Source organism: Ursus americanus, chromosome 17, assembly GCF_024610735.1.
Source record: "Ursus americanus isolate L20-20 chromosome 17, mUrsAme1.1.p, whole genome shotgun sequence".
Lineage (NCBI taxonomy): Eukaryota > Metazoa > Chordata > Mammalia > Carnivora > Ursidae > Ursus > Ursus americanus.
In genome coordinates, this window is record NC_142143.1 from 44,903,111 (window position 1) to 44,930,177 (window position 27,067).

At 33.0% G+C, this 27,067-nt stretch overlaps 1 protein-coding gene across 7 annotated transcripts in view; it reads right to left on the reverse strand.

The window, feature by feature from the left end:
* Positions 1-9,776: 9,776 nt before the first annotated feature.
* The window catches only part of CNOT2 (CCR4-NOT transcription complex subunit 2), a 117,132-nt gene continuing 99,841 nt past the window's right edge, over positions 9,777-27,067 (reverse strand). For all 7 annotated transcript variants that reach the window (XM_045789589.2, XM_045789587.2, XM_045789591.2 and 4 more), the window contains 9 exons: positions 26,377-26,502; positions 24,467-24,591; positions 23,414-23,534; positions 23,166-23,322; positions 20,263-20,324; positions 20,124-20,173; positions 18,088-18,188; positions 16,146-16,290; positions 9,777-10,132 (listed from right to left, as the gene is read on the reverse strand). In XM_045789589.2, the coding sequence (XP_045645545.1) occupies positions 10,046-10,132; positions 16,146-16,290; positions 18,088-18,188; positions 20,124-20,173; positions 20,263-20,324; positions 23,166-23,322; positions 23,414-23,534; positions 24,467-24,591; positions 26,377-26,502 (974 nt within the window). In that variant the 3' untranslated portion in view covers positions 9,777-10,045. The remainder of the gene's footprint in view (positions 10,133-16,145; positions 16,291-18,087; positions 18,189-20,123; positions 20,174-20,262; positions 20,325-23,165; positions 23,323-23,413; positions 23,535-24,466; positions 24,592-26,376; positions 26,503-27,067) is intronic.

A 27,067-nucleotide genomic window follows, 5' to 3' on the forward strand; every position in this document is an offset into this window, starting at 1 on the left:
CCCAGGCACCCCATACACTGTTTTAAAAATTGGTGCATTGTGAAGTTTTTCAATGACAAACTGTTACTATACATTTGAATAAAATACATAGGAGAGAAAATATCATTATTATCACCTAATTAAAATTCACTTTCTAGATAGGTTTTGGACATTTGTAACCCGAATAATTAGATGATAATAAACATGAATGAAAGCATGAGTGATCCAACAAAGAAAACTATATAGAAAATTTTATCTTTTCATTCAGCTTACACAATTGACAATTTTGTTGTCATAGAAAACTGTTTCCACTTTAGTCTTGACTTAAAAATGTTTACAGTTGAACTAAATCATTTCCAACTTGAGGATATAAAAAAACTAACTTTCTTGCCATGCTTCATGGCAAATATTACATCGTAGACTCAATTTTAAATTCGAAAAAAATTTCCTGGGTAGTCACTATTTTTCTATTTTTTTTTCCTGCATAAACTTTACCTATTATAGTGAGCATATAATTATACTACTTACTACTTTCTATACTTACACTAAGAGAGTAAGGGCTCTTAAGTATCACCTAATTTAACATTAAGCAGGAAAGGAAGCTCTCAAAGACTGCATTTTGTTTGAAATAGTAAAGAATGATTATTAAAAATATTTTTTTAAGTCTGGATTTGTTTGCATATAGCCTCTATGTTTGCAGTTGAGAAAGAGAAGCAAAAAGCACAATCACTTCATATTAGTAAATTCATAATATGGTAGTGGAAGTATGGCTAGAGTTCCTAAATCTTACCACATGTTACCTTTCATGTTAATGGAAGTGATCTTCTATGGGAGATAATATACACACATATGTAGTAAAAGGAAAATCAGCTTTGGAATTAGAAAGCAAGAAGCTAAAAGGTTTTAATCCCAACATTTAATACTAAATAATTTGACATAAATAATTCTAGTTCTTACATTGTTTCCTCCTCCTTATATGAAAGGGTTGGACTAGACGTTTTTCAAAAATTTATTTTAGAGAGAGTCATAGCATGGAGGGGCAAAGGGAGAGGCGGCCTGACAAAGGGCTTGATCTCATGACCCTGAGATCATGACCTAAGCCAAAAACAAGAGTTGGATGCTTAACTGACTATGCCACCCAGGCACCCCTGGACTGGAAGATTCTTGATTCTATGATTTTTATTCCAAGTTGCCTTTGTTCTTGTCCTATTCTTCAGAAACTTAGCTATTACTATCTACCAGCACATAGTCAAGTCAAAAGGTCTTTTAATAATTCCAAATTACGGAGATAACTTGTAGCTCAGTGGCTGAGACAGTATTTATCTTTAGAAAAATGGGCTTACATCTACTGAGCACCTAATATAAACAAATACCCTAATTTAACCTTCCCATGAGATGAAGAGGGAAGAAGAGATTAAGTAAAGCTACACACATATCGACAGTGCCAGATTTCAAGGCCCATTTTCTGCTATACTATACCATCTCTAAGAAACTTCTGTAGTTAGTAAAAAAGAATAGGTAATACAAATGGATTTAAAATGTGCATTGTCAAATTCAGGTAGAGTTAGGCTTCATCGAAATCCCTACTATAAAACCTATGAAGGGGGACGTGGGTAGAGGATGAGGATCTAGTGATTTAACCAGTTCCTCCAGCTTAATTTTACTCTGAATCACTTGTGTTGAAAATAGCTCTTTTTTAGATGCATAACAAATGTAAGTAGTATGGTTTTATGTGTAAGAGAAAGATTAAATGTAATATCGTTTTATGTGGAAGAGAAAAATTAAGTGTAATATTTAGGTTTCAGATAAGCTTGTTAGAAATTCAAGTTAACTCAAAGTAGAGTAAACACAGGGAACAACTGGATGTTAGAACAAGTAATAGTTCTAGGGTAGAAGAGCCTATCCTGCTCCTAATGCAGGAAATTGCATAATATTTCTAATAGTTTTCTTGCCTTTGCTTGGCCATTTCCAGTGATGAAAAATTAACTCCCAAGACTGGCCATTTGATCTTTGGATCTTTAAAAAAATTTCGAAGTAGTATTTTCTTGTAAATTGAAATCTGCCTTGCCATAATGTCCATGTAAAGATTTTCAATTTGCCCTCTGGTATTTATGTGGGATAACCTGCTTTACAAAAAACTCCAATTCCGGGGCAGCTGGCTGGCTCGGTTGACAGAGCATATGACTCCTGATCTCAGGGTCCTGAATTCAGTTCCCACGTTGGATGTAGAGCTTACTTAGAAAAACAAAAACAAGAACGAGTGATTCCACTTCAAATGGGGGATAATCCTGTTCCTTCTAGACTTTTTCTTCTTATGCTACTCTTCAGTTTCTTCAGTATTCCCTTTTGATACTGGTTTAGAAACTATGATCATATTCTTACCCCAAAATGCTAACAACAACAACAAAAAAATTCCAAGTTGGAAAGGATATCCAGTTTTAATATTCTCTAAAACAAGAGTCTACACCTTTCTTTTCCATGCTATCCAACCTATAACACTTCTAGGATGATGGATTTTGTTGTTCATTAATTAACAACGTCATTGCCAATGCAGAGAGAAGCTGGGAAAATTATTTTGGCTCAAATAGACAGAATTTGGATCCCAAATAGTGATGTGCAAGTCAACTAATTTAATAGTCAAATATTAAATCATTTAGGGTGAACTGAAAAAAAATATGGAACTTCAGATTAGAAAAGGAAATCTGGAAATAACTTTTCGAGCAGAGTAAATGACTTGCATTTTAAAAAAAGGCATATTTTCATTCAACTTGTTTTATATTTGAAGGATATTAACCATTTGAATAAATTACTTTAAACATTCAAAATAAAAAATCAAACATGTCTGACTCTTAAGAGGGGAAAATATTTAACAGCTCACATTTTAAGACAGCCCAGTTTTGGGGTGCCAGGCTGGCTAGTAGAGCATGTAACTCTTGATCTTGGGGTTGTTTGAGCCCCATATTGCTGTGGAGATTAAAAATAAAATCTTTTAAAAAGACAGCCCAGTTTTCATGCAACTGCTACATATGATAATTAAAACTACATCTTAAAATAAATGTTCAGTATGTAACAGACTTAGAGGTAGCTTCCAAACATTCTGGCTGCCCCAAATCTTTATTTTTATACAAAAGATGAAACTATTTATGGCATTCCCACATGTAATTTCTTCTCATTGAGCTGTATATTTTTGAAGGATAATCAGTGTTTACTCTTTAAAATATTTTTTTCATTATAAATGAGTACCAATAGCGCTGATCCTAAGAAGAATCAAGCAGAATCAGCCATTTGTCGACATCATACCACCCTTGAAATTTGTACATTTCTTCCAAAATGTTTAAAGGAACCTCATGTATCGTAACTAAAGTTACTTTCAGTATATACTGGAGAATTGATTGGCTTGGAAGAAAAACATCACTTCTTCAAAGTTTTAAAAATTATGTAGTCAAAATATTACTTAGGCAAATACAAATGCAAATTACGGGAATATTACTTTTCATCAGGACATGTAGAGCCCTCTGATTCACAGTGAAAAATTCTATTTTCTTTACCTGGTATTTTCTACTATCGTTTGAAGGAACTGCCACTTTTGGTATAAATAGGGCCTGTTTTTTTTTTTGTTTGTTTGTTTTGTTTTTTTTAAAGATTTTATTTATTTATTTAACAGAGAGAGACAGCCAGCAAGAGAGGGAACACAAGCAGGGGGAGTGGGAGAGGAAGAAGCAGGCTCCCAGCAGAGGAGCCTGATGTGGGGCTTGATCCCATAACGCCGGGATCATGCCCTGAGCCGAAGGCAGAGGCTTAACGACTGAGTCACCCAGGCGCCCCAGGGCCTGTTTTATTTCACCTTCTCTAACAAAATGTCAAAACATATTTGTAGTATGGTAGATGCCTATCAGGCCTCGGAAATGAAAACGAAGATGAAGGAAAAACTAGTTTTGCTACATAGTAGTAGTCTTAGGGATGCCTGGCTGGCTCGGTCCATACAGCATGTGACTCTTGATCCTGGGGTCGTGAGTTCAAGCCCTATGTTAGGCATAAAGATTAGTTAAAAACAAGATTTTTTTTAAAAAAGTGTTCTTATTAGCTAAACATTTTGGCATGTGTCAGTTGGGTCTTCAACAGAGATAGGAAATTATTACAACAAAGACGACTTAACCGTGAATTTTATGACATTTTCAAGAAGTCGTTTAACTGAGGGAAAACTGTATGGCAAACATCTGGAAATGATTAGCTTTTTAAACTGAATACTGAATTCTTACAATAAAGAAGTAGATCATTACATTTTTTCAGGTCATAGTATTTATATAACAGAATGACTAAAGACAAACTTTCAGTTGTGGACATAGAATTGATAATGCATATAGTTACTCTTAGCAGTTTTTATGCATACAAACTGAAGCGGAAACCTAAGGTCTGGCAAAATGTCCCCAGGAAATAGCAAAGGTTTAAAAAGAAAAAAAAAAAAAGAGTCCTTGCTTTTTTATACTCAGGGATGGATTTAGCTTTCCTTGTATTCTGCTCTAACAAGTACTACTGTAATAATGTGGTTTCTGATCTGGAACACTGGATACAGGAAAAAGTAAATGAATGCCCCCGATACACAGGAATGCATTATCCCAGTATTAACTTAGTTGGATTTCACCTAAACTTTAATATTTTATTCTAGTTAGTACTTGCACAGTAGGCAAAGTATAGTTTAAGTGTAAACTGTAGTTCACTAACTTCAGAAATGACCTGTATTTACTAGAGTACAATGGATTCCTGGCCTCTCCCTATACATTTGGTTCAGAATATCTAAAAATGAGAACTAAAACTGACATTTTTAACATGCTCCTCGGGTGATTCTTACGCACATTAAGCTTGAAAATTACCTAACTAGAGGGTTAACTTTGAGTCTGATGAGCTCCCACACCTCTCTCAACCCGAACTAAGATTTTTATACATCAAATTTAATGATGTTTTCTTTTTACATAAGAAATCGGATTACTGCTTCATCTAATTTTTGTGATCACTACTGTAGCAGAAAACAGGAGACTGAACACTAATGCAATGTGTGATTTCAGGCTAAACATTTACCTTGAAACTTAGCAAAAATGGTCTCGTCCCTCCTTTTAAGGTAGCATTAGAACACGTAAATGAATCTAGTGAATATATACACGATTTACTATTTGTTGTGCTTTACTAGTTTCATATTCTTACTCCTAAAGTAAAAAAAAAAAAAAAGTTGAATAGAGTTGCTTCTGTAATTTTTTTGATTATTTAAATCTCTCCAAAGATATAGCAGTAGTTACAAGTAAACACCTTATCCATGACTCACAGAAGAGCACATTTTAGAAGGGTCAATGCTTCCAGCATTTAGCATTTAAGTATTGAGCATTTAACTTTCAGCCCTGAGGACATCATATTGCTTAACTTCAGACCAAAAAAGGGTATCAACATCTTATAGAGCTGAAAAGAGGCCTAGAAGTTATCAAATCCAAAGTTTTACTCAAAAAGGCAGTCCTCTCAATAGCAATTGATAGTCATCCAGTTTCTGCTTGAACATTTTTGTTGAGGAATCCTTACTTCATGTAACAATACTGTGGGACTGATACACAGAACCAAAATGTATCTCCCAACTTCCATCTTCTGGTTTGAGACTTGCCCTCTTCATTTAAGACCTTCCAATATTTGAAGACAGCTGTCATGTCTCCCCTTGTCCATTGTCTCTTCTCCATGGTCTACATCTCATCAACTCTAAGATGCACGTTCTTTTCATGCATGACATCTTTGAAATCGATAAGCATTTTTGTAATTCATGGTTTTTCACAGTTTAATTGAGCCTTTTCTTCATTAGTGGTACAATTAGGTTGTACCTAATGGTTCACAACTAGGTTTAAAGTAATTACCCCACTTTAACACTTTTCCAATGAACAGGAACATTGAAGTTCATCCAGTTCAACTCCTTACCTTATGCACAGAACACTGTCCAGTCAGTCTCTCCTTAGTTATGTTCTGGGGTTGAATCTAATGCCTTACAAAGCAACTCATTTCATAATCTTAATTACCTCAGTTTTAATACTGCACTGAAATCTTTCTTTTTGGTCCTAGTTCTGTTCTTCAGACCGGCAAATGAACAACTCTTGAACTTGATACCTGAAGATAGATACCATGTTTCTAGAGTTTATTCTCTAATGCTAAACTTTCCTACTTTTTTTTTTTTTGATATTTAAAATGTAATTTAAAATGGGGATACTAAAACCTACCTTATGATGCTATGCTAAAAGACAGGATACAATAATGCATGTAAAACACTTAGTATATTGCATGGCAGCTAGAAGGCATGCCACATCCTTTTCTCCTTCTGCCTTCCCCAGTCATAGCAGCTCTTAAAATATAGCAGACTTCCTACCTTGTTCTGAGCACCATACTTCTAATGTAGCTGAAAATTACATCGGTATTTTTGGCAATAGTTACAATTTACAATGATCTACGTATGAACCACTCTTAAGACATGTTACATTCCACCATCCTTTATTCTTTTTTAGCAAGTGGGAAAATAATTATCTTGACTCGTGTATCCTATTTGATGCAACTCAACACACAAAATTACTGGGTTAGATTTAGATCCGGATTTTGACGTGTACTGTGTTTATTTGCTTCATCTCCTAGATCTGTCATGTATTTATGATATGATCTAATTCACTGGCAGTGGCAAGGAAAGAGCTTTCCGTTAGGACCCAGCTTTTTAAAAAGCCATTAAGTCTGGCTTATTATCCACAGACTATCTTAATGGAACCAATGAATAGGTATTTCTAGATCGTCTCTTTTAACTACACAAACTATGGTTAAGAGAACATTAAATATGGACATCCCTTTTATGCACGTGCCCATTTAGATTTTTAGTGACTTTCTGCAAAACTAATTTAGTAAGCAAATCTAAGTTAAATAAATGTGCCCTTCTTTGCAGGCATGCTCAGATGCCCCATATTTTACAAGCACTGGGTGTAACAGAATGGAAGATCTGTTTCTGAACGAAGGATTCAGAGGAAGAATCAACTAGAAAGGGTAGAGTGGGAAAAATTTGAAAGTTTCGAAAGTTAATTGAAAATGCTTTAAAAAAGAATTTTGAAAATGAAATTACAGCAAAAAATTGTAAATTATTTCAAAGCCCAATGCTTTAATTTGTACATTTTATTTTCAAATTGAAATACCAATTTATACCATTCAATCAACATGTATTTATCAAGCACCTACGGTGTACCAAGTTCAGTGGCAAAAAGGAAAAGACCAGTTAAGTGGTTGGCTTTATATTTTACTGTAAGAATTCAAATAAACTTTTCAGTTCTTAAAAATTTTTTATATCTAAGGAAAATTTTGTGCAGTGAAAAAAATCCCTGAAAATGGAGTTTTATCATATAAATTATAGTATCACCACAAGAAGCACAGAATATATATTTGATACTAAATAGGTGAAAGGACTTTCTTTTGCAACTAAATAGCTTTTTACTCCTAGAGCCAATTATAATCACAAAGTTATTTAACATCGTACATATCTATGTCACTAGTTATATAGGGAAAATTTAACAGAATTAAAACTAAGAAAGAAAATGTGAAATATTAGTTCAGGTCAACTTCTGTACATGTATAACCACAAGTTATAAAATCAAAGAATATAACAGTGTGTTATATTAAAGAGTTTAATATAGCACTTTAAAGATTTCAAATAGACTTTTAAAACTTGGATTTGAAGTCAAGAGCATGGTAATTTCGGATATTAACAAGTTATAAAAATTGGTTTACATGCAAGAGTTTTCTCATTTTGATGATTCAGGGTAAAGAACTTAAAAACTGGAAAAGTGTGCATTTAAAACTTTCTAAATGGCCGTTAAGACAAACAATTAGAGTCAAGACAACAAACCACCTGATATGAGCTATTTTGCTTTTCTGAGTCATTCACAAAAGTACCAATCATGATCATGGTGAGACTTTATACTGTTATGTTTGTACTCATAAAAATAAAGATCCCCTTCCCTTTTCTTTCTTTTTAACGGTTTCTCATGGTTATGTAGGAAAAGTTACACTTTACAAAGTCAATTATTGTAGAAAAACATATTTTTTTTTAAAGAAGTCAATTTCTAGGATTTGATTCTGGTTTATGTCAAATATGTGAGAAGGTTTTGTGCACAACAGTTAGAACTACAATTATGTAAGTGCCATCCTTCCTACAGAGGAGATGCTTTGGTTTAAATCTGAAAGGTTAAAAAATCCTGATATTTTTATGTCAGTTTCTCCATATCTCAAAATACATAGAAAAACGTAAATCTTAAGTCATTTCATATTCCTGATACACAAACACAGCAATGTCATAAATGTTTCATTTTCAAACATGATTTGGTAAATGTCAACAACTTTCACTCTTCATAGAAAAATAGGTTAAAAATGAAAATTTAGAAAATCAAAACTCACTGCCTTTTTTACTCTACCTCTAGCGTTTGTAGCTTCAGTCTTCAGACATTTTTAAATACAGTATTTGCCTTTAGATGGAAAAGAATCCATCAACTTGTAAATGTGAAATATCCAGGCCAGCAAACTGAAGGTAAAGTCTACCTGACCCCTGCTTTTGGCTTACCTTAATTTGTGTATTACTTCTTAATGATAAATCTTAAAGGTCTATCAAGAAATGGCTCATAAATTTCTCACAAAACTATTTTGATTGGGTCCCGTGAGTGTTCAGGAAGTTTTATTTCTAATGCAGCCACAATTATTTTTAAAAATTGTTTGTTTTGATGTGGTTAATAACTAAAAATGCACCTGCATTTTTAACCTACAAGTAAAATGATGTACGGTTCCATCAAATTACTTGTCAAAAGCTGAAAAAAAGACTACATTTTAAATTGTTTAGTCACACCATTCAGTTAGATATTTGTAAAACTTGAGGGTTTTGGGAGGTCTACTTTTCATGTTGAAGAAATAATTTCACAATTCCAAATCAAAGTCAACACTGCAGTGAGGAGAGCTTTTCTACTTTATTACAAAGAGAAGAAGCCTTTATGTGGTCAGAAAATACAAGATTGATCTTTTTTTCTCTTCCTATGAAACGCTGCTGTTCAAACAGCCAGAGTGAATTGTCTCAGTTCACTTCTTTAAGTCCCATCACATTCACTTGGGTATGGATGTCCTTGGCTGCTGAAAATCTGGCCCTTTAGTGCACAGGGCGACAAAGTCCCCTGACCAGCAGTTCCAGAATGTCCCATTTTCATATATTGCATCCATGCACACCTCCTAAAAATGAGGTACAGCAGGGCAAACATTTTCCAAAATAGATGTCATATATATAATATATACACATTCGTACATACATACCTTTATTCATGTGATGTCCAAAAATTTAAAAAAAATGTACACATTTATTACAAAATCGTAACAAAGACTGGACAGTGTTTTGCTCATTCTGGAAAGATGAAGCTCAGTAATAACACAACCCTGGAAACCATCCAGAGATTGTGGCAATATCTTTCTTCTAAACAGTCAGATATTCTTGCATTAAGCTTGGCGAAACTGCCTTTCAAAAACAGAAGGGGAAGTAAAATGAAGGAAGCAGACCTTGCTCATCTTTCCAAATGAAATACGAGAAGGATCTTCACATAAAAATGCACAAACATTTGTTATTTTATTACCAATAGTGCTACAATGAACAATGCAAATTTTGTGGTCTAATTTTGTTGAGTCTTTTGTGGGTTTTCTTTTTTACATTTTAGAAACTAAATGGTAAACTTCTGTCAGTGTACTTGCTTGTCTTTACAGACTCAAGTCTGTCTGCTGGCAAAAAAAAAAAAAAAAAAAAAAAAGAAAAGAAATGAAAAAAAATTCAGACCCTGCTCAAACTAGAGAAAAACAAATTACAAATTTAGTTGTTGGGCAGCACATAATTAGTAAGGCAGGACCTCAAATGGTGACCCTTTGCATAAGCCAATTGCCAGATCCTCAAGGAATTAAAACCAGGGTGCCTGAGCCACATCAGTTCTGCAGTTATGTTGAGTATTGTGCTGAGACAGCCATACCCCAAGAAAAGGGAAGTCTTTTTTTAGAAGGCTTGCTGAGCAGGGTTGTAGTTGAAGGTGGATGGCAGGTGAGGCCGTTCTTCTAATTTGTCATATTCCAGATGAAACTCCTATAAAACCAAATTTAAGAATTTAGATGATTTCCTCTCCCTCTGATCTCAGATTTTTGTCAAAATATATTTTACTCGATGAACAAAATACCTACATGTATGAGAATGAACACAGACACAGATGTACCAAGTCTTTTTTTCCCTCTAAAATACAGCTTGAAGAAAAGTAATGTGCTGCAGTTTCTGATAAGTGTAGAAATACAGACTTTCTGTGTAAAAGTCAGAGACTACTCATGAATATCTATTTTATAACCACTGAAACTATGCAATTTTTTGCTCAAAAGTAGAAGTTTGAGCAAGAATTATGGTATTGTCAATAAAAAGCACTGAAAGCTGCAGGATATTTTAAATAAAGCCAACCTCCAATGACGTAAAAAACCAAAAAATTTACTTTTTCCTCAAATAAAAAATTTTTCCAATTTGTAATTATTACACCTACTTTTTTTAAAAAAAGCAAACATATAAAGTTATTCTAACCTTACAACTCACACATCTCCAGACTTTCCACTTCAAACCCAAACACTGAAAAGATAAAACTGCCACTTAAAACTAGACAGTGGTTTTGCTGGAAGCACATCTGAACACACAAACTACGTAGCTCATTTTAAATTAAACTTTCAAAATACATTAACTTCATGACAGTTTTAAAATTTAAGAATAGTGAAGTAATTTCTTCATGATACTTCCCAAGATCAAGAGAGATGCAGAAGATAATTTTGTATGTTAAAAAAAACATACCTTTGCAAATCCAAAAAGAGGTTCTAAAATCACAAATTCTACAATCTGAATTAAATAAAAGCACAAACTAAATTCCATTTAAAACATTATGAAACTTAATTTATACTATGTATTAAAGAAAGCCAACAAGTAGTTAGCACTATGGGTTAACATATCTTACCATACCTATCTTGTTTCAAATGGATTCTAAAAATGGATGTTCCCCTTATTAAATTAAAATGAAAACCTAGGTCATAATGGTTAAATTTTGAGATATAAAACCAAGCATTTAAAATTTAAGAATATTACATTAACAACTGAAAACCTAGTATGTGCCAAAACTAGAGACACAGCTAATTTTATTTTAATCTTTCTGATTATATCTTTCTATAAATATTATCATCTTCATTTTGCACCTGAAGAAATGAGGTTCACAAGTACCTGCCCAAATCAGACAGTAAGTGGCAGATCTAGGATTAGGATTCAGACCTATGTAGCACCAAAGCCCATGACCTTCTAGTGTTAACACGTTATTTTTAATAGTTTTAGCACAAGATCCAAGTAAATTTACTTCATTACACCCCTTATGCAGAAATGCTGAAAAAATTCAGTTCACTGACAAATGTTCTTAAAGAAGGGACACTGTAATGACTTTGATCTAAAAAGGTTCACTTTATAGGACAGAGTAACTAAGGCACATAGGTTATTTGCTTATCATTAAAACTAGCAAACTCCAGAATCACCATCGCCCCCCAATGCACTGTGTAGGCACCACTCTTTCTCTCCCTACCCCTAAGTTTTTAAAAAGCAATTTATTGCCTGGAAGAATATCAAAATGAGTGAAGAAAATATCTTTTTGTTATATCACTCTTTAGAAAATTAAAATTGGCAATTTAGTTCCAAAATATGTGTAGTTGGAGGGTAAAAAGTCTATTTGTAACTGTAACAAATCATAGGCCCCACTAAGTTACATAGATTAAATTTTGTTTGGTTATCCTGTCCTTATCATTGTACATTGGTGAACTACACAGTATTACTGGAATTTAAACTAGAGTAACTTCATCAGTGCACATACTTTCCCCCCTTTCATATTAAAAGAAAAAGATCAGTTTAAACCTAGGGAGCATAATAAATATTTTAATATCATTAAAAAAACTCATATATCAGAGATTCAGAAATTAAATAAGTCAAATTTTGTCTTCCTTTTTCTTATATATTTGTTTTGGTCTTTTATGTATTTTTATTCTTCTTAAAATACGTAAGTCTTACAATATATACTGGTATCTCTTTGCTCCCTTTGATTGTTGGTAACATCTCTTGTTGGTATGTACACACACAACACCCATGCACACATGCACTGATAGGGACAAAAACAGGTCTGTTTTGTAATACCACTGCTTACTTCCTTTGAATATAATGCCATGCTCCTAACAGGTACGTAATTAATGACGGATGAATTAATAAACCAAGTTTTTTCATTTGCTTTAGGAACAAAACATTACATTTTAATGATTTAAAAGGCTATAGAGTGTTTTAGGTAATTTTAAAAACAACTTTTAAAGTCTTTTTCTATTAATCAAATTAGGCTACATATTCTCAAAAGGTCACTGTAAGCAGAACTGAATTTACGTGTACTAGATTCAGATAATCAAATGAAATTATTATGAAAGCATTAATGTAATCACTCATCAAATCAGAGAGAGAAGCATACACTGCAGGAGTATTTTCTCAAACTCTCAAAAATGTCAGCTTTCTCTTACCTAAGATAAATCCTCCAATTTTAGGAAGTTGCAAACTACCTTAAATATACTTATTAGAAATAATTTTTTTACTACTTTGAAGAAAAGTACATATTACTGATTAGAGTATAAAGATATACTAATACTAATGTGTACCAGTGAAATTAACAACAAAAAAATCACATTTATGTCAGGATATGTTATTATAAAAAATTCTAAGCATAAGAAATCCTATTCAGTGTTGGATCCACAAGGTGAAGTCAGGCTGAAAGAATTCTTCAACTTTTAAGTCGTTAGTTTGAGAAAGCTACTGATCACAGAGCAGCCTCCATCACCTGAAAATTCTGTGGATGAAATTATTTTAAAAATTCTACTCATTAAGAATATATACAATCTGAATGACCACTATTTGTAAATTAGTGAGATAGTGAGTAATTCTAGCTAAATTACAAAAGATAGACCACATAGCCTGCTGACAAGTCAAGATTATTTAAAAGGGGAGAATAAACACAGTGTCAAAATTTTTATGGATCATCGACATACAAAAAATACTTTATTTAATGGGCTGGATCCTAGAACTCAGAGTTATGGAATTTTCAGGGGTAAAAAATACTTCCAATTTAAATCACTGAATTTCTTACTAACAATTCTTCAAATCTCTGAAAATATTAAATAATCTGCAAAACAGAAAGAACCTCATACAAGACATTGTGAGATGGAGACCTGACCAGAGTCTAGATCAGGTCAATACTTTTCAACGACAATATGACAACATCAAACTATTGCTTATAATACTAATCAGACAGCAAGTTTCTTACAATGAGTTCAAGTTATTTGATAATGCATGTTTACCTGTGAGTAGTAAACCACACCCACTTTACAGGTGGGAACTTTAAGGTTAAGTCAGGACATGACATTTTAAGGGCTTTTCTGCAGTTTGATAAACTGTTAATACATTATAAATGGAACTAAATGTCTTAATTCCTAAACAATTTGAGAAAACACTGAAAACATCTTTAAAACAAATAAAAAACCAGAAGCCATTGTGAAAAGTTTATTCTGCAAATACAACTTAAAAGTTTTAAGTTCATGAATCTGTATTTTAATATAACAAAAGTGAACTATGTATAATACTTAATAGAAACCAATAATTCTGCTTGCTTTTATCATTGTGAAAATAATTTTGATGAAAAGTGTCGGTGCCAGTGGCCAGCAATTACTCAAAAGAGATTTCTTAAAGAAACAGTTTAACGATATTTCTCAAATTTTATTTTCCAACTTCAGAGCTAAAAATTATAAAGGTAAAGGTTAAGACAAAGCTCAACTGTACAGGAGATCAGATAAAGATGGGCAAAATTATATATGCACACTACGTATTTATACACACACACACACACACACACACACACTTTTCTTTACAATGACATGTATCTGACTGGGGAATTGCTTTTTATGGGAAAGTAAAAGGGTCTATTAATGTTTAAGTTGCTTCTGAATATTTAATTTTGTGGAGTGAAAGTAGTACTGGAAACTGACTTTTTTACATAAGAAAATCTGTCATATATATTAAACTAAAACTTAACTAAAAAGATACATCAATCTACTGCAAACAGCCATCCTTCTTGCATACAGAAGTTTGGAATAACTTACAATGACACTGAACAAAAAGCTTCAAATCGAAAGGAGAAAACTTCAGTTATTTTCTAACAGACTCTTTTCCCCCTGCAAAGATACATTTTTCTTTCCTGTACAATCGACTGACTGAGAAGATCTCAAAGTATGGCTCCAGACAAAGACCATCAAAATCACTGGCATCACTTAGGAAACCATTAGAAATGCAAATCCTCAAGGCCCCATCCATAGACTTATTAAATCAGAAACAATGGCTCAGCAACTTATGTTTTCAGTGACGCTACCAGGTAATTCTGATGCAAGCTAAAGTTTGAGAACCACTGACCTGATCTAACCAACAGTTATAATTTTTCCATCTTTGAAGAAGATTAAGAACACCGATGATAAAAACAGCAACAAACTACAACTACTCCATGTACCAAATACCCAATATATGCTAAGCATTGTACTCAGTGTGTGTACGTGTGTGTGAATGTAAAATCTCATTTAATCCTCATGACAATCTAGAAGCAAATATGATTTCGATTTAAAAGATAAGGAAGCAGGCATGGAAAAGAAACTTGCACATGGTCAAAACATAAACAGCTGAAACAGGAGTTAAATTCAAATCTATGATACAAAGGCTATTGCTTTCTACCACACTATACTTTGTAACAGGTAACATACACAGTGTCTCTTGTACTATTTGTAATGAATGTAACTATTTCCACTTAAAAGGTCAGATCATGGATCTACCTTTTGAAATCAAGATATGCATATTAATTATAATTGTTAAAATAACTCGAATACAGTTTGGTGGTCTATGGACTTCGTCTGAGAAGTAACGACATTTACCACTGACAAACACCCAAAAGTAATAATAAAAAAAGATTTAACCTCTTTTATGTGTCTTGTCTGGTATTTTTACTTGGGAACATCTTTTCCTATTTCCCTTTTCAAGTTTTATATGAAATCATCTTGTGATGTAAAACATTTTTGTGATAAAGATCTGGTAAGCATTTTACACTGTCTTGTTAAAATGTTTTTTTACTTTCTTATTAATTTAGTAAAGTTGACTCAAAGGATAAAAAAGCCCAAACCAACAAATAAAGAATCATCCAATGGACTAATTGGACTAATTGTCAAGAAATATTTTTCTTCTGTTTAAATTTACTGAGAACAAACAAAACTAACTCTTTAGTTTTTAATCCTAAGAATCCTCAAGGGAAAATGTATTCAGGGAAATCTTGGGAGTTATGAAATCAGACGTTGGTTATACTCTCTACTAGGTAGACTAAATGCATACATAAGATACTACATACAAATGTGAAATATGCTATGGCACTAACGAAAATTTTGCACATGGGACAGTTAAATAGGTGTTTTCGTGAGGAAAAGTTGCAAAACAAAACATGACCACCAACTTTTTCCATAGCCCTCTTCCCTCCAATATTCAGCATACTAGTCATAGGAATAATCATGGTTAATGCTTATAATTTTTGTTATATCACTTGCAAATAAAAACTCAAGCATCTTTCCTGCAACGAGTGCAAGTGTTTTAAAAAGCCTATTATCTGTTTATATACCAGTTTCAGGAAAATCTCCTACTTGCTTAAAGTAATAATATAAGAATACATGAGTGGGATTGCAAGAGGGTGATCTTTATTTTACAATTGAGTAGACACAAAAATATTTCAACTGTTACCAAGGCTTGTGAAAAATTACAAAATTTCTTACCAAGTTCAATCATTTTCCTAACTATGGGTGAAATGAGTTGTTTCTGGATACTCCTGGAGTTTAAATCAAGCCAAGGAGGTGAAGACAAAAAAAACTTATTTAGCAAGTATCTGGCACATTATTGGTACATATAAACAGATAAAAGAGGATACTTCTTTTTAAAATCTAGATTTATACATTTACACATTTGCACATGGAAAAAAATATACCTTAGCTACTTTCCTCCAGTTAAGACAGTCAAAGAAGTAATATGTTCCCCTCTCATATGTATTGGTTTTCATTGTTGGCTCCATGCCTGGTGCCCTGGTAATCCATACTCGTTCTTCTTTGTGGTATCTCCAATCACGGTTAAAACTTCAATTTTTAAGAGAAAAAAACAATTAATTTTTTCCTGTGGCTCACATCAAACATTTTCTACATTTTGTAATATTTTTCTCAGAAAATAATTATACAGAAAATATATAAATATGGATGCTTCTTTACCCTGACTTTGTTATTAAATACAATGTTAGTGAAATAAATATAGGAAAAGAATTCCTTAATTTGTCCAGAAAGCACACTCGTTAATTAATATACACATCTTTATTTAACTGAGGAGACTTTTTAATGCAAACATAACGAGATCTTAAAAGCTCTATGAGCAATGTGATAAAAACTTAGGCAGACCAAATAAAGATACATTGTGTTCCAGAAACTTCATTCCTTTCTCGTTCTTCTTAATATTCAATAGAAATTGAGATATCTATTAAAACAAAAACCCCAACTATTTGTATTATTTTATAAGGAACAAAATAGTCTTTTTATCTATTTAAATCACATAACTTTGTAACTATGTTGAAAATTCTTAGTGAATGTATTACGTTTATTCTTTATTCAAATCTCACTGATCCTAAATTCTCAAAAGCTAAAAGGATATCCATTAGAATTCATGCAAGAATCAATAAGAATTTAATATCACTTGTAAACTGGGGAAGTAACATCCAAAGGAGGTAAAAGAATCAGTAAACGTCTCTGGTGGAACAAACCTCCATGTAACAAATACCCTCCTAACTAATACAGTGAGATAATTTTTAGACATAAATAAGATATGAGACAGAACTGCCAGTAATGGATAGATGAATGACTAAATGAATTTATTTACTTATGAATAAATTAAAAGAAACAGGTAACAATTTTTTTATGTTACAAAAATGAAGGGAAAACATGGGAGAAAACAAATTCTCAATAGAGAAATAAAAAAACCAATTTATTATCAACACAGTGAATTTTACATTTTTAAGTATCTGATCCAAGGCCATTTCTAGAAATGTTATTAGGAATATTATAAAATACTTAAATCTGTAAAAATTAGGTCTCTCAATCATTTAACACTATAATTTTCTTTTTATAAGCTCTCTCCCAACGTGAGCTTTGAACTCATGACCCCAAGATCAAGAGTCACATGCTCTATGGACTGAACCCGTCAGGCACCCCATAACATCATAAATTTTTATTAACAATTTACTCTAGTTAACATGGTTAACAGAATAGTCTACTGGTAACAAAATATATTACCAATTGGATATATGAGAAATGACACAAAATTTTTATTTTTAGAGCATCAGGAAAGAACAGAAATGCTCAGGAAAAAACATCCAATAGACCAACTTCTTAATACTAATTTATTTAAGTTGGCCAACAGGCTTCTGATAATGAATATGGACTTCATCAACACTTCTAAACACACAAGATGTATGCAGTGCCTTGCCCATATAATACTCAACAGATGTTCATTAATGATGAAATTCACTATCATTAACATATGTGGTTCCACAGAAGATATGCCACAGTTATGAACCATATCTTATACTTCACATACTTATAAAAATTAGATTTACCAAATTCCTAAGCCAATTCTGTCTTCTTACAAATTTAGGATTATTTAAATCTGAAATAATTCTTTTATGTATACAGTGACCATTAACCATGGTAATATAAACTTTCAATCTAAATTAACTTTATTTTACTAAATGTAAAAAATTATTTTTTGATGGAAATATTTCCACTTTAAGAACAAAAGACAGAAACCATAGTTATCATTTAAAAGAAAAGCTTTCAGAATAAACAAGATCCACTCTAATACAAAAGTGCTTAAAAATACTTTGAACATACAGCTCTACTGCAGCTAAAAGTTGTAATACGTCTCCTCCATTCATGTAATAGAGATAGAAGAGCAGGTCTTCTCCATATCGGCCAAGTTTTATTGCAGCCAGCTGGAAAAGAAAAATCAATTATTCTGAAGTGTAAAATAAGTTTGAAAATCCTAACATATTGCTACCACTGAAGCAAAAATAAAAAGATAAACAGAAACTCTTTTCTTTGTAGCAGATAACCATTATTACATGATTTCGCAGGTAATTATAATTTTAAGAGAGTTTTACCATTTAAATAACTGAAGTCACTTAATTATTTCTGGTACATCCATTTTATGTATTAACAGGATAAGAAGCTATATAAAAACTTCTAACCAAGCCCAAATGCTGTTTTACTCGAGGGCTTATTAATACCCAACATGGTAATAATAGTGGAACCAGTGTTCAGAGATGCAGGACTTATATTCAAGACCTGGTTCCATTATTTACAAATATGACCATGTCCAAGTTATTTAATGTCTCTAAACTTCCATATAAAATGCAGAAATGAGACCTGCAAGGTTACTAAGAATGTAAATGAAATTGATAAAGTATCTGTATATGAATGTACCTTAAAGAGTGCCTCATATAACACAGAAAACTTTTAAGAAATGTTAGCTGAAGCTACATTGGACAGTGATTGACAAATCAGTTGATTATGTATTTTTAGCAAACCACAGACGGTAAATACAAAAATCATAAAGGGACAGCTCTTTATTTTGTTTAAATGGATGACTAAAAGATGACTGCCTTACGTCCTTCCACAAAGCAGAAACATTAACTGCCAATCAAACCATAAAACATTGAGTTTAACAGTCTCGAAATCTTGTATTAGGATAAACCTTTACTTAAAAGCTCACCAAAATAAAAACACTTTTATCTCTTCACCTAATTCTGTATCTAAATGTTTATTTAACGGTTACACAATCGTGGAATATAATTTTTCTCTCCATTCAAGCAGCAGTTTTGAAGGTGACAAATTCTCCTAAATCAGTATTTCTTAAATTGCCCTATGAAAAAGTTCTGGAACCCTTACGTAATTGGAGCAAAAAAGCCCTATCTATGGTGGAAGTGGAAGAAAAATCACACAGTCCACAAACAGAAAAAATTAGTTCTATTTCATACTTCTTGTCTTCCACTTACTCAATTATTAAAAGACATATTGAAAAATATCTCTTTACTTGCCTGTCCACAAAATCAACATCCATTTGACCATGCAACTTCATGGTACAGACACAGAACACCGTCATTTTAATATATATTTTATATATTTATGAAATATTTTAGATTTATACATAAATATATAATACATATTACACATATTTAGATACGTTATGTGTAACATATAATTTTTAATAAACTATATCCCTTCCTGAAGGCCAAAATCTAGGGACACAATTTCTAACAGAAATGAATACTTAGTCTTTCCCCTAAACAAAGTATTTACCATTTTCTTTTTTAGAGTAAAAAGATTAAAACTGTAATCTGTTAATAGTTACTTTAGACTAGAATTTTAGGTAATTAAAACATTTTAAAAAGCCAAATGTCATAGTTTTTAAATATATACTTATATGTTGTTCCATTGAAAACACTGTATCTGTGACATTTGTAAATATATATGTATATATATATATATATACACACAATATATATACACATTTTATTGATAAGGGCATAAAATGAGAATATCAGAAGGAAATTTATCAAATTTTCCAAAAGAGTTTATTCTCATCAACCATGGTTATACCATTATTAATAACTCCAAGAAATATTTTACCAGTCCTACCATTGTTTTGAAAACATATTCTTTAAATATAACCCAGGATCTCATCAAAACATTAAGAAAAACAAAAGTAGAAATAAAACAGTTTTATATAATTGAATGGACACATGAAAGCACACCCCTGAAACCACTTCTAATTATTTCAAAAAACTTTACACCTTCTGAACTGAGAAACAGTGCCTGAAAAATAGATACATTCATGCTGACTGAGGAGAATAATAAACTACACTCACCTTATCCCTAATGTGAATGTTCGTTAAGTACTCAGATGGAACATGGAAGTCTGGATAATAAAATGAAAAAAGCCTTATTAACTGATTCTCAGTTAAAAAATATTTTTTAAAAGGTCTGAACACAAACAGATTCTCCTACCTATGTCTTGAGGTCGACAAGGTGAAGATGCCCAGGGTGATGCAAATTTGGGGTAGAGATTTCTGAATAAGAGGGGGTGAAAAAAAAACACAAACACTCTGAAGTCCAAAGTAGAAAAAATAGATTTCAATTTTTATTTCAGGAAATCAGGAAAAACAATGACTTCAAAAGTAAAATGAGCATCTTTACTTCTAATTTCTTTTCACGTGTTTACTATGACTTACACAGCAGAAAAATGAAACAAGGTTAACTAGGTTATGTATATGTGTGTGTCTATGTATATATTAAGTTATATATATATATTCACACATATATATGTAACTTCAACTCAGAATGCTTTAAATTCATTAATAGCATGTCCCCAAGTAAAATTACTTTCCCATTTATATGCCCAGAAAAAAACCCAGTAATTATTAAAAGCAAAAGTTCAAATTCACCAAATATTTACTGAATGCCCATTATATGCCTGGCACTGTTCTGGGTGCTTTGGACACATTAGTGAATAAAACAAAGGCAACTGACAACATGAAACTTATTTTCTGAGGATGACAGATCAGAGGGAGGCAGACAAAAATAATGTGCATAATAAATAATATTCCATGTTCATGGAGGGGTAGGGATGGGAGATTAATTGCATTAAATAAAGTAGTCTGGTTAGGTCTCATTTAGAAGATCAAATTTGAACAATGATTTGAAAGACATGAGGGAGTCAGCCATATTAATTATCTGGCAGAAGACTATTCTGGTCAAAGGGAACTGCTAAAGTAACTAAAGTGGGGATGTGACTGACATGTCTGAGGTACAGCAAGGCGGCCAGTGAAGGTGGAACAGAGTGAACAAAGGGAGAAGCTGTTGAGGTGGGGGAAGGAAAACATGCCTGTAGAGATAAATAGGCCTATAAAGATTTTAGGTTTTTTTAAAGATAAATCTTATAAAAATCTTACAAATCTTATTTATAAATCCATAAATACATAAATCTGTCAGAGAGAGAGAGAGAGAAAGGGCATGAACAGGGGGAACAGCAGGCAGAGGAAGAAAGGAGCAGGCTCCCCGCTGAGCACGGAGCCCGATGCGGGATCCCAGGACCCTGAGATCACAACCCGAGCTGAAGGCAGACGCTTAACCAACTGAGCCAACAAGGCATCCCCAGATTTTAGGTTTTTAATCATAATGAAACCACAAACCCTCACTGAACATCACGCAGGAAATTAAACTTTTCAAAAAGGATGGTCCTGGCTCCTATATAAAGAAATGATTGTGAGGGACACAGAGAGAATCAGGGACACATGGTGATTGGCTAATGGAGTAATCTAGGCATGAGAGGATGCAGAGAGATTCAAACCAAGGTGGCAGCAGCTAAAAGCAGTGAGAAGCATGCAGCAATGAATCTACTATGTCAAACATTGCTGACAGGTCAAGGAGGATAAGTTCCTACAAACCACCACTGAATGTAGTAACACAGAGGTCATTTGATGACCTCGATGAGAGTAGTTTTAGTGAAGTGGTGAGGCAAAATCCTAACTGACCTTACTGAAATGGGTTTAACAGAGAATGGGAGAAGACAAATGGGAGATGCAAAGATGGCTTTTTTTGAAGAGTTTTGCTCTCCAAGAAATAAGAATAAAGAAATAAGGGCAGTAACTCATAGAAGAAGTTAGATAAGGAGAAGGTATTTTATTAACATAAAGGAAGTAATACAATATTTGTATGCTGATGGAAATGACCCAACAAAAGTGCAAAAAATTGTTAGAGCCATGTCCTTGAGTTTTCAAGAGACATCTTAAGTAGAAAGCATGGGTCAACTATAGCAACAGGGTGGAAGACAAGAATAAGGTGGGTACAGATGGTAGTAGATAGACAGATTTGGGGGTAGGACTATGCTGACATTCTCCTCTGATTATTTCCATTTTTCTTAGTAAAGTAGAAATAAAAACGCAAGGTCTTAAGTCTACACCTGAAACCAGTATTACACTGTTTGTTAACTAACTGGAATTTAAATAAAAACTTGGGTACAAAAAAAAAAAGCAAGGTCTTCATCTGAGAGTAAAGGACAAGGAAAAATTAGATGTCTGAAGAGACAAATGTGAAATAGTTGCACAGAAGAACAAAAGAATGAATGGACCAGGCATGCCAGTTATGAGTGGCAGAATTAAGGGCCCACTTTTGAGGTTCCTGGTCATGAACGTGAAATGAGATCAGGCAGTGAAGCTGTATGTTTTTTTTCTAGCCAGGTTCAGTAGCAGAGGTCAAGAATGGAAGTCAGAGTATATAACCAGGGTTGTAGTTTCTGCCATGCAATCACGACAAACAGCAAGAGAGGGGCAAAGCAGTCAAGGGTATACATAAATAAACAATTATGAGTGACCACATAATTTAACTGGATAAGAAGGAAGTGAGTTCTTCTTACTAGAAGAGAAAGATGTTGCAGAACAGTGAAAAGGTAGAAGAACCAATGGATTAAAGATCTCAAAGAGTCAAATGATTATAGGAGCCAGAACTAGAGGGAGAAAGATGGAAAACAGGAAGTGTCATGGGAGCACAGATAAAACTATAGAGAACCGAAGTTACTGATAATGGCAAAGTCAAAGGGATGATTAAATATATAAGTAGCTGAGACACAGCAGAGGGTAAAATTTTTGAAGGTGAGAAACTCAATGCAGCCAAGATTTCAGGATTTTGGAAGGATCATATTATGTGTATTCTGGAAGTGCCAGAGAGGAATGATATTGTCAGGTGACAGTGATCCAGGAGCTAACATGAAAGGGAATGACCAAAAGAGTCAAGACATAACAGCAACAATGAGTGGCTGCAGGTGATACAATCTGATCACTTGAAACTAAAAACTAGAAATCTGCAAGTAGGTATTATATATAAATGTGGAAGAAAAGAAAAAAAAAACTTACTCAGGAGAGTTCAGATTGAGGCCTAATGTTGTTAAGTCACTTCCTAATGCAAGATGTACCATTCCTGGGTCTGTCTCTGCTGCCCTGATAAACGTTAATAGGCCAATCATTCCAAATTGGTCCGTCACCATCCCTTGAGGAATGTTAGTAACCCGACCTGGATAAGAAGAACATAATAATTTTATCTTTAAGGAAAAAGCAAAGAAATGAATTCTATAGTATCTCTGACATATTTTATAGAGTCCCACCATCAGGTAACACCTGGATCCCTTTTTTCTGCTGGTTATTATTTTGTGTTGTTGAACTTTTATCTCCAGGGAATTTGGGTCCATCTGTACTTGAAGTTGTCTTGCCAGATGTATTCAAATTCTAACATGAAAAAAATGAAATGTGACATTAAAACTTGTTAAATGTAAAAAGTTCAAGTTCACATATTGGTTACCTTTCTATTCATTCTTTATTATATTTAAATTAGTAGTAAATTATTACCTGTTTTTTCAAGTTCTACCTGAAATTTTTTGTTTCCACAACTGTCCCATGGTTTATGAATAAATCCTGTATTTTACACATTTGAGTATTTAAAGGACAAAAAAATATATGGAAAATACTCTTATTTATCTCAGATCTTCGGTCACAGAAAAAAAAATCTCAGAACTTTGTTTCAAGTTTCACTTTTCAGTAATTTAATTTAGAAGAGAAAATAACATATAATGTTGCCTATAATATCAGCATAAAAACCTCCAGGATAAGTTAGAATATATAAACTTCTAAAATTCATATTTAATTCTTACCCAATAATCTTCTTTATCAATTATTTTAACAATATATACAAATTCCCATCACACAAAAAAAGCTATTTTCAGTGAAATGTGGAAGAAATAAACACATTTGTTAAGTCAGAAAGAGGAAGCTGAGTTGGCTGAATCAACACAGGAATAAAAATGTGTATAAAGATTCTTCAAGGAGAAAACTTACTCAAGAAAAACACAGCTCCTTAGAAGGCTATAATATCAAACTTCATGGGATCCAGCTGACAGGGACTACAATAAAAGTCTAAATTAACTCTGAGAAGTTCAACAGAAATTTGCAAACCTATATGAAATAGGAAAAAAATAGGCTATCTTCTAAGTTATAAAGGTTTTCCACATTCTTCAGAAGTTAGACTATAACAGATATTCAAGATAAACAATTTTGTAATAGTATTTAGTAAGTCCTTAATATAGTCTATAAAACTGTTAATACAAGAGAAATCTGAAGGGAAAAAACTACATCACTCACATATATAATTCTCAGTTACTTACAGATTTACTGTCATCATTACTTGATGTTGGATCTTTATAGCTGGAACCAGGTAATGCTGGAAAATCTTCGTTGTGTATTGAGAAGTCCTGGGATTGCTCATTTGCTGGTTTTGTTACCATTCCAACTATGTAATGAAAATAATCCAGAGAATTGCAATTCATATTTATGGTATTCTTCTACAAATTATAAAAAATTAACTTTCCTCATGATAATGTACCAAAACGTTTTTTTTTTTTTAAATTACACTATGAAAGCACACTTCAAAAAATTAGTATTCAGGATAACAATGAAGAACTAAACTTTTATATACTGATTAATAACTCAATATACAAAATAATACAAGGGAAGTTAAGTGGTAATCCTACAATTCTAAATCTAATGTCATATATAGATGCTTAAAAACATAATTTGATATTGGTAATAGTTATCAAAATTTTTGGTTTAAAGCTTGATTTAAATATTTGACTAGCTATTATAAACACCAGTTAATTGTCAAATACAAATGAACAAAATAAATTTTAAAAGAACATGTCAGTATTCTACTTGAAAGTGACTTACAGAGTGAGCAAATTGCAATCAATTATAAAACAACTCCATATTATTTCAGATTTTCTTGGACTCCATGTAATAGATGTAAAACATGCAAGAACTGGGAAGTAATCCTCCCACTATACTTGGCATTAGTCAGGCCCTTATTGGAGAACAATATCCAGTTTGGGGCTCCACAATTCAAGAACGATATGGAGAAACTAGAGTTGGTCCAAGGAGAGCAACGGGAATGATTAAAGGGATGAAAAAATGGACCTATGAGGAAAGGTTAAAAACATTAGAGTCTGAACTGAGAATCAAGTAGCTAGGTACTCAACTTCCAGGGCAGATCATTTTTTTTTTGCTATTTTTGGAAGACTAATTTGGAAACTTTAGAATATTAACAATATATTTTTCCCTTTTTAACATATTATTATTTGAATTCATATTCTGAAAGGCAAAGAAATCCTTCTTGGGTGAAAATAGGAAAAACAGTTATCTTAGAAAAGTTATGAACCGATCCCTCTAAGTTCATTGTTTCTGCTACTATTATCTACCAGATTCTTCCAAAAGGAAACAATTATGTGCAATGGATAGTAAGAATATGGCTGCATTGCTGTTATACGTAATTTTCATGTCTGAATTGTTATTGCACACATTTCATGCCCCCCCTTTTCATTTAGCCAAATCTCTTATTAGAGACAGTTGAGAAAGAGTTTTAATTGTGACCACGAGTCTACATAAACTATCCATGACCCATGAGCCAGTGGTTTTTGACGGAAGGCAATTTTTTCTCCTACTGGACATTTGTCACTGTCTGGAGACACCTATGGTTGTCACAATGATGGGGAGGGGGTACTATCGGCATCAAGTACGTAGAGGCCAGGGATATTGCTAAACATTCTATAATGCACAAAACAGCTCCCTATTTACAAGGAATTATCTGACTCAAATGTCAGTAGTGTGGAGATTAAGAAACTGGCTCAGAAAAAAACCTTCAATGTGTGGTTGGTCATTATTAATCACTAAGAATGTAGGACTGTGTGATTTAAAAAATGTGTGATGAATTAAGAAGAGAAAAGGCAGACCACAAATAATCATTAAGGTGTACTAAGGCAGAAATGCCACAAGAAAATAATCTCTGAATACCAATGAGGATTTCCTTTTGGGGTTTCTGTACAGTTTTCCCATTTAACTTTGCTATCATGGTATTCTGGGAGGAAAATGCACTTTGCATATACCAGCTCTGACAAATTATACTACTCTGATTAGAAAACATACACGTGTGTGTGTACACACACGCACACGCATATAAACGTGTATATGCGTGTGTGTGTGCAATGGAAAGTTTCCATTAGCCATCATTAAAAAGCTTAATTACCATAAGGAGCTCTTCCAGCCAAGGGGTTTATTAATGGAGTTGGGTTACCACTTCCTTCCCTTCTGTTTCGGTCTGCTAATGCTGGAAAATCTGAAAGGTCCAATCCTGTCACATTTTCGCTTCCATCTAAATAATGAGAAAGAACATTAGTTATTGATTCTACAAATACTTTATTTTAAATAAGCTCTATGCCCAATATGGGGCTTGAACTCACGACCCCAGAGATCAAGAGTCACATGCTCTACTGACTGAGACAGCCAGGCACCCAGATTCTACAAACATTTTAAAGAGATTATTAAAGACCAACCATAATATAATTTGAAATGACAGTACCTTCTTCCTAAATAATGCACAGCACTCTACTAGGTACTTGTAGGTGTACAATAAACACATGAACCAATTTCACACAAAAGAATTTCATGAATAATACAGCAAAGCAACATGTAGCCAGCATAATAAAAATCTCAAATCCTAGAGACTTAAGACAGACAATAAGGAATAAGGTGGTACATTATTTCCCCTTGAAGGGTGGCACTCTAAAGTTATAGCTTGTTAGCTAACAAGAGAGACTATTGTGATATAACTGTTCTTTTCATTATATTCAGAAGCGAGGTAGTATCTGGATGCTTGGAGCTTTAGTTATACACAGGTATGGTAATGACAGTGCCTCTTGCAAATGACCATAATCATA